Raw genomic sequence first — 17,413 nt, forward strand, 5'->3', positions numbered from 1 at the left:
TAGATATATTTAGATACCTATAGTACTTATTTTATTATTAAAATAATACCTAAAGTAAGCACTTAAGTAAGTTTCATAATTATGGTTTAACCTTCACAAATTAATTTTTAATATATTATTCACGTAACATAATACTTTCAAGATGTCTGAACCGTCCAAACCTTAGAGAATATAACCAAATGGAGACGCCATGTGTAATTTTCGGTACAAAATAGTCTGCCAATTTTTGCGGGGGTGGGGCACGTCAAATGTATACGTAACGTAAAAATAGCCATGTCAGATAAATGTCAGTCCATACAATGCGTATGACCATTGGCCGTCTATTTTCGACAGAGGGGAACGCCTGTTAATGGCTACTCCGTTTGGTTTTATCCTATAAGGCCAAACATCTTACATTTTCACGTTATCAAACACTTGGGTGGCTCAAGAGGTTTGTTTACTTGAGACATAGCCTACTTAGGAATCCTCTAGACCGAGTTTAGAGCAATTATTTCATGCAACCGCGCAGGACGAGGTGAGCGAAGTCACGTGCCGTGATTGGTCCGTTCAAAGACACGGACGTTACACAAAGACACTTTCGACTCGGACATGGAGTAAAATTACCGAATGCGTGGCAGAGGGGGTAGCGCGACTATGCTCAGTCTGGAGGATGTTTTGTCTGTGACTTGAGGCTATTCAGCCCAAAAATGAAGTAACAACCTGAGGAACACAAATTATAAGAGGAAGGTCACGCCAAATGTTTTTATATTGAATTTTTACACGTTTTAATCAAGTCTATGAAAAAATCACGAAGAAACTAAACTATATTTGCAAGGGCAGACTAACCAAAACCTTAATTAAAAGGCTTTAGCTCGATTGAATCAAGTCAAATTATTCATTTGTATATTGTTATCCTGAATACCATAGCACGATAATTTGATTATAAAATAACTAGTTAAATATAGCTAGAGTTAGACCGTAAAAAGTCTGCAGCGATTTTGATAGCCCACGCAGTGCAAGTGTCATTTTAAACGTCAAACTTCTATGAGATTATGACGTATAAAAATACCTAACACTTCCACTGCGTGGGCTATCAAATTCGCTGCAGACTTTTATTGGTGCGACTATAAGCAGCCATGTATAAATTTTGGAACTTAATTGATTACTATCAATATTTATTTGATTTATTGACAATAATACTACTAAATAACTGAATTGGTTTCCGTTTTTGTAACGTTGGCCTTGAATTTATATAAGTAGTGTAAGTATTTAACATTAAACATTACTTATAAGCGCCTTGGTTTATTAGACTGTAAGCTTATTTGTGAATATGTAAAATTGAATAAAATGAAAATGCTTGATAGCCGAGGGATCTGACGAGCAAAATTTTTAACAGAAGTAGTAATTAAGTAAGTACCAGTGGCGGTGGCGCGTGTAGATTGGTCGTAGGCAAGCCGTAGCTAAGTTGCCCTACCTTTTCTCCATAACTTTAAAGAAATGGCCCAAGAGCCTGAATATCAGACAAGCCGACGGGAATCGAGTTCCATGGACGCACCGCCACTTAAAGTACCTACTTGTCTATATTATTTTGAGAGTAATTGAAATAAAAGGTAAAAACATTTATTTATTCCTACGAAACAACTATTGAAAAACATTTGGAGACGAAATCGCTCTGGGTACTTATTAATTAATTGATATAATGATCTGACAAAAACAAAGTCAAATAGCAAAAAAACAAAGTCGCTCTAGTACTTATAGGAAAATGCAGTAATTTTCCGTTTTTTCCTGAATCTGCGCATATACGCACTACGCTGCTTACGTCTTTAAAAAAAAAACAAAAGAGGAGAGAGTTAAGTGACACTGACGGATGGCACCCTTGACAGCATGCTCGAATTTGCGTTGTTCACTACGATGTATCCTTAAATAACGGATAGGTATATTTTTATTCAAAAAAAGCATAAGACCAAATTTTTCGTCACTCGAACAGACATTTCTCAATTTGAAGACGTTCCAGTTTGTAGAGTTGCTCTTGAATGAATGAATCATCATCATTCATTTAAGAGTTAGACTCTTGTCGGTGGAGCGATTTCCATGTATGTCGGTCCTCTGCCTTCTCCTTGACATCCTGATACGACACGACGTTGAGCTTTTCCTTTACTTGATCTATGTACGTTCTCCTTGGTCTCCCCCTCCGTCTTGTTGCCTCAACTTTCCCTTCAATGATATTTTTGATAAATTCGTCGTGTCGTAGCAGGTGACCAAGCATCTTTCCTCTTCTGTTTTCTATGGTTCTCAACAAACTCCTCTTCTCTCCTACCATGCGTAAAACCTCTTCGTTTGTTTTCTTCTCCGTCCAGCTGACCTTTGCCAATGAATGAATGAATGAATGAATGAATGAATGAATGAATGATTTATTTGCATACGAATATTGGGTTACATAAGTAGGTGTTGGGTAGGTACAATATTTTAAATTTGTTTCACCAAGATTCTACGATAAGTAGATATAGTTAATTGGCTTGATTCGCTACATACTAATAGGAGTAGAATTTAGCCACATTACAGAAAATTTATAATAATAGGTACTTAATTGTAATATATGACAACATTGTTAAATTTAAGTACCTATACAGGGTGATTCAGGAGACGTGAGCAGGACTAACACTGCGCATTTCGTAAATTATAAGCAACTGTTTCCTATCAGAATTACCCTAGTAGCATTTTCGTTGGGGCCCACGGTGCCAACGGTAGGGAAAACGTTGGGATGAGGTTCGTTCCAAAGCTAACATTAATTTTGTATTGGCCCACCATCGCATTTACCAACATTCGCTGTGGCACAGATGCCCAACAATGGGCCTTTGTGTATTTTGGTACCGTTGGCTAAACAACGATAATATTCGTTGGCCCATTGATGACATATATCACATTTACCAACATTGGCAGTGGCAGTGATGCCCAACAATGGGCCTTTGTGTATTTTGCTACCGTTCGCTAAACAACGATAACATTCGTTGGCCCAATGGTGACGAATACCGCATTTACCAACATTGGCTGTGGCACGGATGCCCAACAATGGGCCTTTGTATATTTTGGCAACGTTGGCTAGTCAACGATATCATCCGATGGCCCAATGATGACAAATATCGCATTTACCAACATTGGCTATGGCACTGATGCCCAACAATGGGCCTTTGTTTATTTTGGTAACGTTGGCTAATCGACGATATCATCCGATGGCCCAATGACGACAAAAATCGCATTTACCAACATTGGCTGTGGCACTGATGCCCAACAATGGGCCTTTGTTTATTTTGGTAACGTTGGCTAATCAACGATATCACCCGATGGCCCAATGACGACAAATATCGCATTTACCAATATTGGCTGTAGCATTGATGCCCAACAATGGGCCTTTGTTTATTTTGGTAAGGTTGGCTAGTCAACGATATCATCCGATGGCCCAATGACGACAAATATTGCATTTACCAACATTGGCTGTAGCATTGATGCCCAAAAATGGGCCTTTGTGTATTTTGGTAACGTTGGCTAATCAACGATATCATCCGATGGCCCAATGATGACTAATATCGCATTTACCAACATTGGCTGTGGCACTGATGCCCAACAATGGGCCTTTGTTTATTTTGGTAACGTTGGCTAATCAACGATATCATACGATGGCCCAACGACGACAAATATCGCATTTACCAACATTGGCTGTAGCATTGATGCCCAACAATGGGCCTTTGTGTATTTTGGTAACGTTGGCTAATCAACGATATCATCCGATGGCCCAATGATGACAAAAATCGCATTTACCAACATTGGCTTAGGCACTGATGCCCAACAATGGGCCTTTGTTTATTTTGGTAACGTTGGCTAATCAACGATATCATACGATGGCCCAATGACGACAAATATCGCATTTACCAACATTGGCTGTAGCATTGATGCCCAACAATGGGCCTTTGTGTATTTTGGTAACGTTGGCTAATCAACGATATCATCCGATGGCCCAATGATGACAAAAATCGCATTTACCAACATTGGCTGTGGCACTGATGCCCAACAATGGGCTTTTGTTTATTTTGGTAACGGTGGCTAAACAACGATAACATTCGTTGGCCCAGTGAGCACAAATATCGCATTTACCAACATTGGCTGTGGTACTGATGCCCAACAATACCAGTTGAGTTTGCTTGTGGCGTCACTAGATGGCGTTACTGTCTCCAAACATCGAAGTTATAGTTATTTTCTCGATTATTCCGGATATAATCATAATATTTTCTTAAAGTAACTTATAAATCTAATAGCTATAACTATAAAATTTACACATAAATTTAAAAAATTGTATTTTGCCAACATTTTCTCAATTTAAATCTCAAAAAACATAAATCTCGCTTACGAAGTTTCGAAGTGCGGTTAGTATATATACAAATTAGAGTGTATAGTAAGTGTACTTGCTTCGGCAGTACATATACTAAAATTGGAACGATACAGAGAAGATTAATAACAACTGCTGCCTAGGGCCTTCATGTGGATACAACCAATGCCTATCGTAGTGTAATTGTAATATTTATTAGCAAAGGCCCAACGTCGTATTACACAATCACTTAACGTAGGGTAACTGTAGGACTCGTAAACAAAAGCCCATTACATAATAGACTGTAGGCACACTATAAATTACACAACTATTTACCTACGGTAGTATTGTAAGAATCCTATACAAGGCCCAACGTTAAAGTGACAATGTTGGTCCTTTGTGGGACAAGCTGTGTTGGGCCTTCAACCTGGTGCACGACTACCTACCGACCTACCTGACTTGCCGTTGGGTAATTGTTGAATTTGCAAACAGAAGCACAACGAAAAAATTGCCCTTTTTTATTTTTTGGCAATTGGCCCTACAGCAAGCCATACGGCCAAATGTAACAATTAACCAACCATCAAACAAATGTGTATAGGCCCAACCACGGCCCAACCAAAACCACCACCGTTGAATAATTGTATGATTAATTTAAATAGGCCCAACGAAAAAATTACTCTAATGGCCCTCTGTTGGGAATCTTCGGGAGGGCCTTTGTCAAGGGCCCTCCAGCAAATCGTACGGCCAAATGTAACAATTAACCAACCATCAAACAAATGTGTATAGGCCCAACCACGGTCCAACCAAAACCACCACCGTTGAATAATTGTATGATTAATTTAAATAGGCCCAACGAAAAAATTACTCTTATGGCCCTCTGTTGGGAATCTTCGGGAGGGCCTTTGTCGAGGGCCCTCCAGCAAATCGTACGGCCAAATATAACGGTTGCCCAACTAATACGTAAACAAAGGCCCAACAAAATCCCTACAAGAAAATGCTATTAGGGTAGTGAGGTTAACGTTAATTTTCTAGTCGTGTTGAAAAAAAAAGTTATAATTTATTTACGACATGGATGGTCACCCTAACATTAGAATACTAAACTACCGATATTCTGTGTCAAATTGAATGTCATCACTGTCATCACGGTCTGGTTACTTTTGAAAACTCGTATCTCACTCAGGTTTGACATTTTATTTTCTTCGTAAAAGAGGTTTTATGTTTATTAATTAGGTCTTGTAGGGTGACCATGATTGTAGAGAATTAAATTTGCCCTCACCAAAAAGTTGAAAAAAAGGAAAAAGTGTGGTTGTTTCACCTAAATACGACGGTAATCGATCAATTACCAGTTACTGAGTGTGCAGGATTAGTCCTGCTCACGTCTCATGAATCACCCTGTATAGACCTACCTATAGAGTTATACAACATCAAGTCAAAAAGTTACGTCATTCCTGATTCTGATTATAAAAATAAAAATATCAAAAATAAAAATGAGAAAGAATGTACCTACACGTACGGTCAGCCAAGAAAGTGGTGACTCTATCATCTGATTGATAGAGTCGAAAAGTGATAGACCATTTTCTTGGCTGACTATACCTAAAGTTAAGAATAACCAATTAAATAGGTAGGTAAGGATTAAAATTTATAATTAAGAATTGTCTTCGGAAATATCAAGATGGGAAACATCAGTGCATCAGTGTCACCTTTGCTTATCTTGATAAGGAGGAGCATCGTCGGTGGTAAACAAGCATACAGCCCGCCTGATGGTAAGCAGTCTCTGTGACATATGTGTCATAAGGATGATTATCTGTGGCAAGAGACCACTCGCCAACATGGCATCTTGGAATACAATTATTGATTTTCGTAAATAATCTTTTATTTAATATAAAGTCCTGAATCCTTGTTCAATGCATATATAATGCATACAAAACATGGTGTCAGGTGAAAACTGAGTATAACAAGAAGAAAAAACCTAAGTGGTAAATAGAAGTATTTGTGAAGAAAATAAAACCTTTGTGGATCAGACAAAATGGAGGAAAGGCCCGTAATGACCCTGGGGTTGCAGCCTCCTAAAGGATACAAAATTGAAGATGCGGAGGCTTGGAAAAAATACAAGCAGATGTTCAATTTATATATACAGGCCACGGATTTGGAACAGGGGACTGATGAAAAAAAGGTAGCCATTTTCTTAACCTACGCGGGAGAAGATATTTTAGAGATTTACAATGGTATGAGTGACACTGCTACGTTAAAATGGGTTGAGTTGCTTAAAAAGTTTGATGACCATTTTAAAAACAAAACTAACACCGTCGTGAACAGCTACAGATTTTATAATTTACGACAAGAGCCAGATGAACCGGTTGAACGATTTGTTTTAAGATTGAAGAATGCAGCCAAGACATGTAACTTTAAAGAAGAAGATAGAATGGTAAGAGATATGTTAGTGATAGGTGTGAGTGAGACGGGCATTAAGGAGAGATTGTTACGAGAGAAGGAACTGAGTTTGGATACGGCACTAGAATTATGCAAGGCTGCTGAATACAGCAAGAAAAATGTAAAAGAGCTGGAAGAAAAAGTACAGTCAGTAAATATGGTAAGAGAAAGTTCTCGTTATAACAAAGATGTAAAGAAACCGATTCATTACAATTGCAGTTATTGTGGTAAGAAACATGAGCCAAGAAAATGTCCTGCGTATGGGAGAAGATGTACTGTGTGCAACATTTATAACCACTACGCAGAAATGTGTAGATTTAAGAAGAAAGAAGAGAAACCGCAGCAAAAACAAAGATCCACAAAAAACAAAGTTGATGGCATCAGGGAATCTACAAATGACAGCGACTGCAGTTCGGAAGACTTTGTAGTAGACTCTGTAAGTAGCTCAGATAGGTTACAATGGTATGAAGTAATAAATGTTGAAGGAGTAGATATAAAATTTAAACTGGATTCTGGTGCTGACTGTAGTACTTTATCACTGGAACTGTTTGAAAGCTTAAAATTAGACAAATGTAAACTCGGGGAACCCACAGTGTTAGTTGTTTATAACGAAGAAAAAATGAAAACTGTGGGATGTGTTAATTTAACCTGTACTGTTAGGGGAAAAAAGGGCAATGTAAGATTTACTGTTGTGGATATGCCTGTTAAACCAATCTTAGGCTTGCCTGATTGTGTCCAATTCAATTTAATAAAAAGAGTAGATGCTGTAGTCTCAGAAGAAAAGAATAAATTTGTAAAATTAAATGATGATGTGTTTAATGGGTTAGGCAATATAGGTACATATTCAATAAAGCTGAAAGAGAATTCAGAGCCAGTAGTTAAGCCTATTAGAAGAGTTCCACAGACTATAAAGGAAAGACTTAAAGAGACTTTAAATAATTATGAAAGTAGAGGAATAATTGAAAAAGTAGAAGGACCTACCGCATGGTGCAATAATCTTGTCATTGTAGAAAAACCAGATAAGTCACTTAGGTTATGCTTAGACCCCAAAGAGTTGAATAAAGCCATTCTTCGAGAAAATTATCAAATTCCTTCACCTGAAGAAATATATAATTCACTTGCAGGTAAAAGTGTCTTCACAGTACTAGACATGAAGGATGGGTTTTTTCAAGTGAGTTTGGAAGATGAACAAAAACTCTGCACCTTCGGTACTCCCTTCGGAAGGTATTTTTTCAAGAGAATGCCATTTGGCATTTCTTCGGCTCCAGAGGTAATGCAAAGAATAAATACAGCCATATTTAGTGATATACAGGGGGTAAATGTGTATTATGATGACATAATTGTCGCGGGGGACAGTTTAGCAGACCATGATAAAATTCTCAGTGAAGTAATAGATAGGGCAAGGAAGTTCAATGTAAAATTTAATCCAAACAAAGTTCAGTATAGAAGTGATTTTGTTAAATATGTAGGGTTGTTAGTCTCAAAATCAGGAATTAAACCTGATCCTGAACATGTAAAAGCTATTGTGGACTTGAATGAACCAAAAAATGTTAAAGAACTACAAAAGTTTTTAGGTATGTGTAATTATTTAAGTAAGTTTATACCACAATACTCCAAAACAACTGAAACACTTAGGGATCTATTAAAAAAAGATGTTTTGTGGGATTGGGGTACCGCACAAAGTCAAGCTTTTGAAGAAATAAAAATGAAAATTAGTAAAGCCCCAACCTTAGATATTTTAAAGAGAGACGGTTTGGTGACTCTACAAACTGACAGTTCAAAAAGTGGCATGGGAGCTTGTCTTCTTCAAAATGGTAAACCAATATCTTTTTATTCCAGATGTTATACAGAATGTCAACAAAGATGGGCTCCCATCGAAAAAGAACTCTTTGCAGTTTGTCTTGCAATGGAAAAATATCACCAATTTGTCTACGGACGCAAAATAGTTGTTGAAACAGACCATAAGCCTTTAGTGGCGATAATGAATAAAGACATTAATAAAATTTCAGCCAGACTGCAAAGAATGGTTCTTAAACTTTTAAAATATGAATTTGACATAAAGTACATACCTGGTTCTCAAATGTATGTTGCTGACTATTTGTCTAGGCATTATAATTCAACAAATGGGCAAGTAGAGCCAACACTTAAAGAGTTAGTGCATAGTGTAGAAACAGAAAAAGTGTATGGACTAGACAGAGACTTACAAATATCAGATAGTAAATTAAAAGAATTGCAAAATGAAACAAATAAAGATGGTAACTTGCAACAAATAAAGATGTGGTATAGTGCAGAATGGCCAAAAAATGATAGAAATATTTATGGTGTGGAATTAAAAAAGTTGTACAAATTAAGACATGAGTTGATAGTTACAGATAATATTGTATACTTTGGAAATATGGTCCTTGTTCCTAAAGCATTAAGGAAGGAAATGTTAGATATAATACACTCAGGGCATGCAGGTGTAGTAAAGTGTAAAAAGAGAGCTAGGAAAGTACTGTACTGGCCAGGAATGTCAAGAGATATAGAGGATTATGTGTTAGCATGTAGAGTATGTGAAAAGTACAGGATGTCAAACTGCAAACAGCCAATTATATCACATGAGATTCCTGATCTTCCTTTTAGTAAAGTAGGTATGGACATTGGATACTATGCGGGTAAAGACTTTTTAGTGGTTGTAGATTACTTTTCAAAATGGATTGAGGTTGCAAAATTGAAAAACAAATCGACCACTAATATTATAGATGAGTTAATTAAGATATTTAGTACTCTAGGAATCCCTAGGCAAATAGTCAGTGACAATATGCCATTTGGTAGTTTTGAATTCATACAATTTGCAAAGAAGCATGGTATAGAATTAGTCAAGTCCAGTCCACATTATGCGCAATCAAATGGGCTAGCAGAGAAAGCTGTGGGGATTGTTAAAAATCTGATGAAAAAGTGTAATGAAAGTGGTTCTAATTTTGATTTAGCGCTGTTACATTATAGAACCACTCCAGTAGCAAATTTGGATTACAGCCCATCAGAGTTGTTAATGAGCAGATTATTAAGAACAAATTTGCCCTGTTCCAAAGAAGTGTTAAAACCTAAATTATGTGTAAATGTCAAAGATCAGATGTTAATTAATAATGAAAAATCTAGGGACAATTATAATAAAACTTCAAAAGTTAAAAAACCATTTCAAAGAGGGGAAGATGTAATTGTTCAAGATGTAAATAGAAGTAAGTGTTGGTATTCTGGTAAAATAGTGGATAAAGCCAGTGGACCTAGATCATTCATTGTTAAAAATGATAGGGGTAATTTAGTTAGGCGCAATGAAAAACATATTCGACATAGTAGAAATAAGTTTATTGTTACAAATCAGTATATGCTGGACTCATCAGATGTGAGCCAGGCAGTGCATGAGAGGGGTAGTCAGGGAAGACAAGATGCAACGGTGCCACCTGCACTGGAGCCTCATGCACATGTTCCTCTTCCACCGGTGCCAAATGTACCTGCACCTAACCTAGAGCCATTAGATTTGCCAGTAGTTACAAGGACGGGAAGGTTGGTGAGGAAACCTGCCTACTTGGGCGAATTTGATTTAAGTTAAAATAACTTCTAGTGGCTCGAGAGCTTTTGTAATTAGCAGTATGTATGTATAAGCAGTCAATAAAATTAGCATAAGGGGGGGATGTGACATATGTGTCATAAGGATGATTATCTGTGGCAAGAGACCACTCGCCAACATGGCATCTTGGAATACAATTATTGATTTTCGTAAATAATCTTTTATTTAATATAAAGTCCTGAATCCTTGTTCAATGCATATATAATGCATACAAAACAGTCTCCGTAGCCTATGGACGCCTGCAACTCCAGAGGTGTTAGGTACATGCGCGTTACCGACCCTAACCGACTCCGCACCCTCATGGAGCTATGGAGATAATATTACTAGCGATAATATTATATTATGCTTTATCTTCTTATTAGATAAAGCATAATATACACATAGTAAACTATTTCCGAGAAACTGTACTGAAAATAGTAGTCTTTATTTTATACTTGTCACTATAAATAGGTACCTACTAGAATTATCCTAGACACACCCACGGAAGCCTATAAATAGGCCTTACGCGACATAGTAAGCCTATTTCTTGTTCATATAACCCGCGCAAAGTACTTCTAAGTGTTTACATGACTGTAAGTTTGCTGTGACATAGAACTATGAAGATTCAGTTAATTTTATTGTAGTAGGGGAGACCGAGGTGAGTTGTGACAGAGGAGAGTTGTGACATCGTCGATTTTTTGGAATCTATTAACTAGAAACTAGGTCGCAATAGCGCGTTTGATAGTTCAAGTTACGAGCTAACAAACGCACACTGTTGCGACCTAGTTTCCAGTTAATAGATTCCAAAAACTCGACGATGTCACAACTCTCCTCCGTCACAACTCACCTCGGTCTTCCTTGAAGGCGCATTTAGATTTCTAAAATCGTACGGGTACGGGTCCGGGCCGAGGCGTTCAACACTTCGCTTACTACGTACGCAGTGGACATTTATATACAGTGGACAATCTGACACAGTGGACGCCTTGTCAGTCTTGTAACAGTGAAGGGTTTGAGACTGTGGACACTTTGAACCCCTTTGGGTTTCACAGTTTGGGTCAGGAGCCTTTGCTCCTAACAACTGCTAAAAATTGGCTACTTTAAATTAAACTCTGTCAAGTTGACAAAAAGTCCAAACTAGATTTGGGGCCTGTGTACAGTCAGCATCATAAGTAGCGGATCAAACAACGCGTCATTTTGTACGAGGTTATTAAAAAGTGATGTCGTTATATCCTACTCGTAGAACAATTCTCTCTCTCTCTCTCTGTGATCGTTCCCTCATGACTAAGGATCGTGGTCGTCGGTGGATGTGGATGCCTAGCATGACTAAGGATCGTGGTCATCGGTGGATGTGGATGCCTAGCATGACTAAGGATCGTGGTCGTCGGTGGATGTGGATGCCTAGCATGACTAAGGATCGTGGTCGTCGGTGGATGTGGTTGCCTAGTTGTTATGATCTGCCTCCAACGAACAATAAAAATCGGTGCCTGATAGAACAATTAAGACTGTAAAATTACATTTGAACCAGAATTTTTGAAATTTATATGTGTTTGGAAATAATATCTGGGATGTCAGATGCTTCCGCTAATATTGATGCGTATTGCTGACTTTACTAAGTACCCACGGGTAGGACGATGGACGTCAAAAAAAATATACCTAACTAAACGGAATCTTTTCTAGAAACGTAAATTAAAATGGAAATATCGGAGTTAAGACTTTTACCGTATGATAGGCCATCACTTTTCACCAAGTTCGCCTCTGAAATAGTGGACTCTCAATAAGACCGTCTATTTTCGTTTGCAACTTTTGTTTAACGTATTGGATCTCTTAATCCCGTAGACAGACTGCTGACGTTATTCTTATTATGCCTGAGAATGCTGAGGTTCATCCACCTTTTTAGGGTTCCGTACCCAAAGGGTAAAACGGGACCCTATTACTAAGACTTCGCTGTCCGTCCGTCCGTCTGTCACCAGGCTGTATCTCACGAACCGTGATAGCTAGACAGTTGAAATTTTCACAGATGATGTATTTCTGTTGCCGCTATAACAATAAATACTAAAAACAGAATAAAATAAAGATTTAAATGGGGCTCCCATACAACAAACGTGATTTTTGACCAAAGTTAAGCAACGTCGGGAGGGGTCAGTACTTGGATGGGTGACCGTTTTCTTTTTGCCTTTTTTGTGTTTTTTTTTTTGCATTATGGTACGGAACCCTTCGTGCGCGAGTCCGACTCGCACTTGCCCGGTTTTTACTCGTATATTCACTTGTTTCCATTGGCGCTTTGTTTTACCAAATACTATAATATCGATGAATGGGTCTTCTTCTAGACAAAAGAGTTTCATTTATGTATTAAAAGTACGTACTTATACTTTTTTCTACAGGCTTTGTCATCACATACAATTTGATCATCAAGTAAAAATAATAGGTACATTCTGTTGTCATATTTCTAGGTTTGTTAGAAGTCTAATTTTTGTTGCCTAAACAAAAATACAAGGTCAGAATAAAATAAGGTAATTTTCTTATTTTTTTTTTATTTTTTTTTTTTTATTTTTTTTTATCATAAAGTACACAACACTTTTATAAACATTATATTCCTCGCCAAACTGCAATTGCAGTTTGTTGGCGAGATCGCGCTCATCTTCACAAACATACATATTATGCTATGCACTAAATACTAAACTTAACTTAACAACTAAATTCAGGTAAAGGTATATTTTAGGTACAGTTTAAATGTTAGGATATATTATCCAATAACGTATTTTTTAGGAAAACTTCAAGCTTGCTGTCATAGTATTTTACTTGTAAAAATCATGAAAACTCGATCATCAGTCGGTAGGTTGTACATCATACTGAAGAGACTGTATCTTACTACGATTGAAGTTTGAAATATGATAAATAATAATTTAAAATTTTGCTCTCCATTACAGTTTTACTAACTCCGGGTATTACAACGCATTGCGTGCACGAGTGTTGCCTTGCGGCAGCCTTATTGGATTAGGTGTGAACTACTACTGCTTAGACGATTTATACAATGAATATTATTGTATAACCTTTCTGCGGCGCATAAAGCGTCATCTATTACGGTGTTATGACAGCGTCGGCTATATTATATTATCGGCTCGGTTATTATATTTAATTCTGGTCCAAATCATAACAATTTTTAATATTTTTATAACTCTTTTTATTTATACAATTCATTTAAGCAATCGAATTTACTTGTTAATACGCTGGTAAAAACTGCCTACATAAAAAGCGCGTGGCCTGGTGACGTCATTGTCTTCGATTTAAGTTCATGTCTTTTGGGTTCAAATTTATTTTCAATCATAGTTCCAAAGATCTACACAATTTTACTTCATTAAATAGTTACATTTTGTTGTGAAACTATAACTGGGTCAAGCAAATCTTGTCAGTAGCAAACGGCGGCAAATTTGAAAAATCGCGGCGTAGCAACACTGTGTTCGAATAATTCGAAAATCGCGTGTCATCTGTGTTTTATCTGTGGAATGTGGATCGCGAATGACAGCCATCATCTTGTTTGCTTACAAATGGTTTACAATGTTTACATTCTGAATCGATTCTATTTCAAGAGATATATTTCTGCTGTGTCACCATTAAATACCAATATATTAAATATAAGACTGTGCTTAATTAAAGCTAAGGTGCCTACAATGCCTACAGTGCCAACTGAGAAATCTAATAAAATATGAAAATCCAGTATGACATCTACCTGCTGAAGCAATGATTTTATTCATACATTCTTGTTTAACGGCATAGTCCACTTACAATTTTATTTTGAGATCTTCAAATTAGTTAATCATTTTTATCAACATCACACACTGCTTTTAAATTGTCCGTCCATACGTATTAATAACAATTTCAAACATTTTCAATAGAGAATCCGCGAGTGACAATTTGAATTGACGTACGTGACAAGGCGCGCTCAGCGGAAAAAAAAGTTTTGTTTCGATGTACATTGTACATTGCTGCTTTTCTTAGCGCAATACTACTCTTTGAGTGTTGCCCTACTTTAGTTTGCTTTATATTGCTACTGACAAGATTTGCTTGACGCACTATATCTATCTATCTATATTTTAGCCCTACTAATAACCTATTAGGTACTAATGCGAAAGTAACTACTGTCTATTGTTACCTTTTCGTGCTTGTACCAGTTAAACCGCTGAACCTATTTAGATGGATATGGAGATACTTTAAGACCCGGGGATGGACATAGGGTAGTTTATATCAATCATTACTTATCATCATTTCACACAAGCAAAGTCGCGAGCAGAAGCTACACCTATATCTCAATAATCCACTTTATATTTATTACGACTATCTAAATCAAGGTTAGGTAATTTTCAGGGTGTATTTTATTTATTCATACCAATCTTTGCCATACAAACATGTTACATAAAACGCCCACGCGAAATAAAATCTTACCCAATGTTATATTATATCTAAATAAACTATGAATCATGGAATTAGTAAGCGCACCTGGAAAGCTTTCGTCGGATATCATGACTAATGTACCTACATTCGTTTTCAAGAGCCATGAAAATGAAAATAAATGTTTAATATGGTCATCATTGACATCAATGAAAGGTTTAAATCATTTTGCATTAAGTGATTCAGGTTTACTATTTAAGGAATTAAAATCAATTAGTGGAATCGATCGTATAGGAGGTGCAAGTGCGTACCTACCTAACTGCTAGCCCGTAGGTTAACACATATTCTCACAGGCCTAGATGTTAAGGCGGCGTTAGCAGCGAAAGCTGGAAGACGCGAATCCGGTCTAGTGGCAAAAACGTGTTAAGATGGTCATCATTCATCATACTCTCAGCCATAAGACGTCTACTGCTGAACATAGGCCTCCCCCTTGGACCTCCATACGTGCCGGTTGGAAGCGACCCGCATCCAGCGTCTTCCGGCGACCTTAACAAGGTCGTCTGTCCATGATAGTCATACTAACCAAATATCCCATGGAACAAACCACCAATTTGTAAAAAAAAACTTTATTATTATAAGTACACTTTAAGGGCCCAAAGTAGACGAAACGTATGGGTATTTTTTCTTTAACAACTTTCATATCGCTTACAAGAAAAACCTTGTTCAGTATGACATTCTTAACACATTTTTGCCATTCGAGATCACGACTCCAAAATCACCCAGTATTTCAGTGTATTAACTTTCCATAATGAGGGTTTCCGCGATCGAAATTTTCACTAGATGGCAGCACCGTGACGAGAGGTCTCTTTGGCAGCTGCTGTCAAAATCCACCAATAAAAAAAACATGGTAAACATAATTGGTGGATTATGACAGCTAGACCTCTCGCCACGGTGCTGTCATCTAGTGAAAAACTCGATCGCGGAAACCCTCATTACGGTACAATGCTCTTTCCAGTTATACGTAGCAACTATTAATTCCATGGCAAATACAATTCACAAGGTCTTTTATGAAGCTTTTGTCTCGTAACTGATGTTCCGTCTCATTACCAAACTGTCAGCTCCAGATCAAACAATCTCCTGGCCAGATCTTTGGCGTAACGTTTTCGGACGTATTTTGATACTCAAATGGAGGATTTTGATGTATCAATTTGATATAGTTTTGATCTGGTTTTTTGGGCATTTTCACTTGTGTCATTAACGGCCGGTTAGCAATCGTCACAAAACTGACGGTCAATGTCAAACCCCATACATTTTGTCAGGAATGTGACGGTAAGACATTAGGTACTGAAGCACAACTTAAGTCGCGCTTTAGTACGAGCAAGTACAAGAACGCCTGTTAATGGCTACTCCATATGGTTATAAATTAATAAAATAAAATCATTTTATTTCGGATATAAATGCGTTATATCCTCTTAAGTTTTTTCAGAATCAAAACTATACAGCCGTCGCAGAAATAAAGTCAACTTTATTCCATTCTGTGCGCCGTGTGTGAGAAAAATGAGAAATTGCCTTTCTATTTTAAAAATAGAAACCAGGATTTAGAATGTCGCGGGAGAAAAATTAAAATACCCTTATACGTCCTTGACAAACGCTCTGACTGATCGGTGCACACGATTCAGTATAAGTCATATCATTAGGCATCTCGGTCGCATTTATTGATACGGGTATCTAATCATCGCCAGGGTCGTGTCAAAACAAGATCGAAATCGTAACCAATTCTTAAATCAGAATCGATGTCCTTAGATGGATTTGTCACGCTTGTAGACACCGGTATTACACGCAGGTTGCGTGGGAGAACGTATTTATTGTATGTTATCGGTGTGTTCGGAAGGATATGATACTAATCTATTGTAGAGGGGAAATATAATTACCTACCTAAATAAAAAATCAGTGTCAGTCATCACTAATCTTATAAAACAAAGTCCCCCGCCATGTCTGTAGTTACTTCTTTTTTACCTACGTTAATAGATAATGAAGGAAGTAACTTCCTCAGGATAAAGCTACAACTTCGTTAGTGCTTTCTTCCTACACTTCATTTTAAGAGCCAACAGGAGTGGTCATTTCTCCATACAAACTTACTCGACTGTTTCCTCCGTGGGTTTTGATGCTAGAGCAATAATTTTTTCAACACAAATTAATATTGTCAATATCTGTGTCGGATCGTTTTGCTTTTTTTTTATTTTTGTTCTTTAAGGCGCTAGAGCGCGTCAAAAATGGCCAAAATGGCCTAATTGACTATGCCGCAATGAGAGGCATAGTATTCAAAACTGATATCAATTAGCCAGAAAAGCAAAACGGTCCGACACAGATAATTTCATAATCATTTAGATTTCCAAGTTTGGAAGTTTGGTTAGGATTGGTTAAGTTATGGAGGAGGAAAGTCGAGTAAGAAACCTCGATTTTTGAGATTTTTACGCGGGATTTTTCGCTTTGTCCTTATCGCACTAGTTTTAGGAGCCGTTTCCGTTAGAGAGACGGGTATATTTACCTAAAATATTTAAAACTCAGCTCCTGTTTCGTTTTAAACAGGCTCGACGTACGTCCAATCGCTCACAAAAGAAATACGCCGTAACTGCAATCAAAGTTAATATAAACATTTCAAGCCTTCTTGG

The 17,413-nt window shown here is 37.3% G+C and overlaps 1 protein-coding gene across 2 annotated transcripts; it reads left to right on the forward strand.

The window, feature by feature from the left end:
• Window positions 1–6,540: 6,540 nt before the first annotated feature.
• Window positions 6,541–10,452, forward strand: LOC134679887 (uncharacterized protein K02A2.6-like). 2 transcript variants are annotated; one of them, XM_063538804.1, is made up of 2 exons: window positions 6,541–7,205; window positions 7,894–10,452. In XM_063538804.1, the coding sequence occupies exon 2, from the start codon at window positions 7,920–7,922 to the stop codon at window positions 10,356–10,358; it is 2,439 nt and encodes an 812-aa protein (XP_063394874.1). In that variant the 5' UTR covers window positions 6,541–7,205; window positions 7,894–7,919; the 3' UTR covers window positions 10,359–10,452. The 2 variants fall into 2 exon arrangements, with proteins under 2 accessions (XP_063394874.1, XP_063394875.1); XM_063538805.1 differs by having other exon boundaries at window positions 7,894–10,438.
• Window positions 10,453–17,413: the final 6,961 nt, after the last annotated feature.

Source organism: Cydia fagiglandana, chromosome 3 (assembly GCF_963556715.1).
Source record: "Cydia fagiglandana chromosome 3, ilCydFagi1.1, whole genome shotgun sequence".
NCBI classification, from domain to species: domain Eukaryota; kingdom Metazoa; phylum Arthropoda; class Insecta; order Lepidoptera; family Tortricidae; genus Cydia; species Cydia fagiglandana.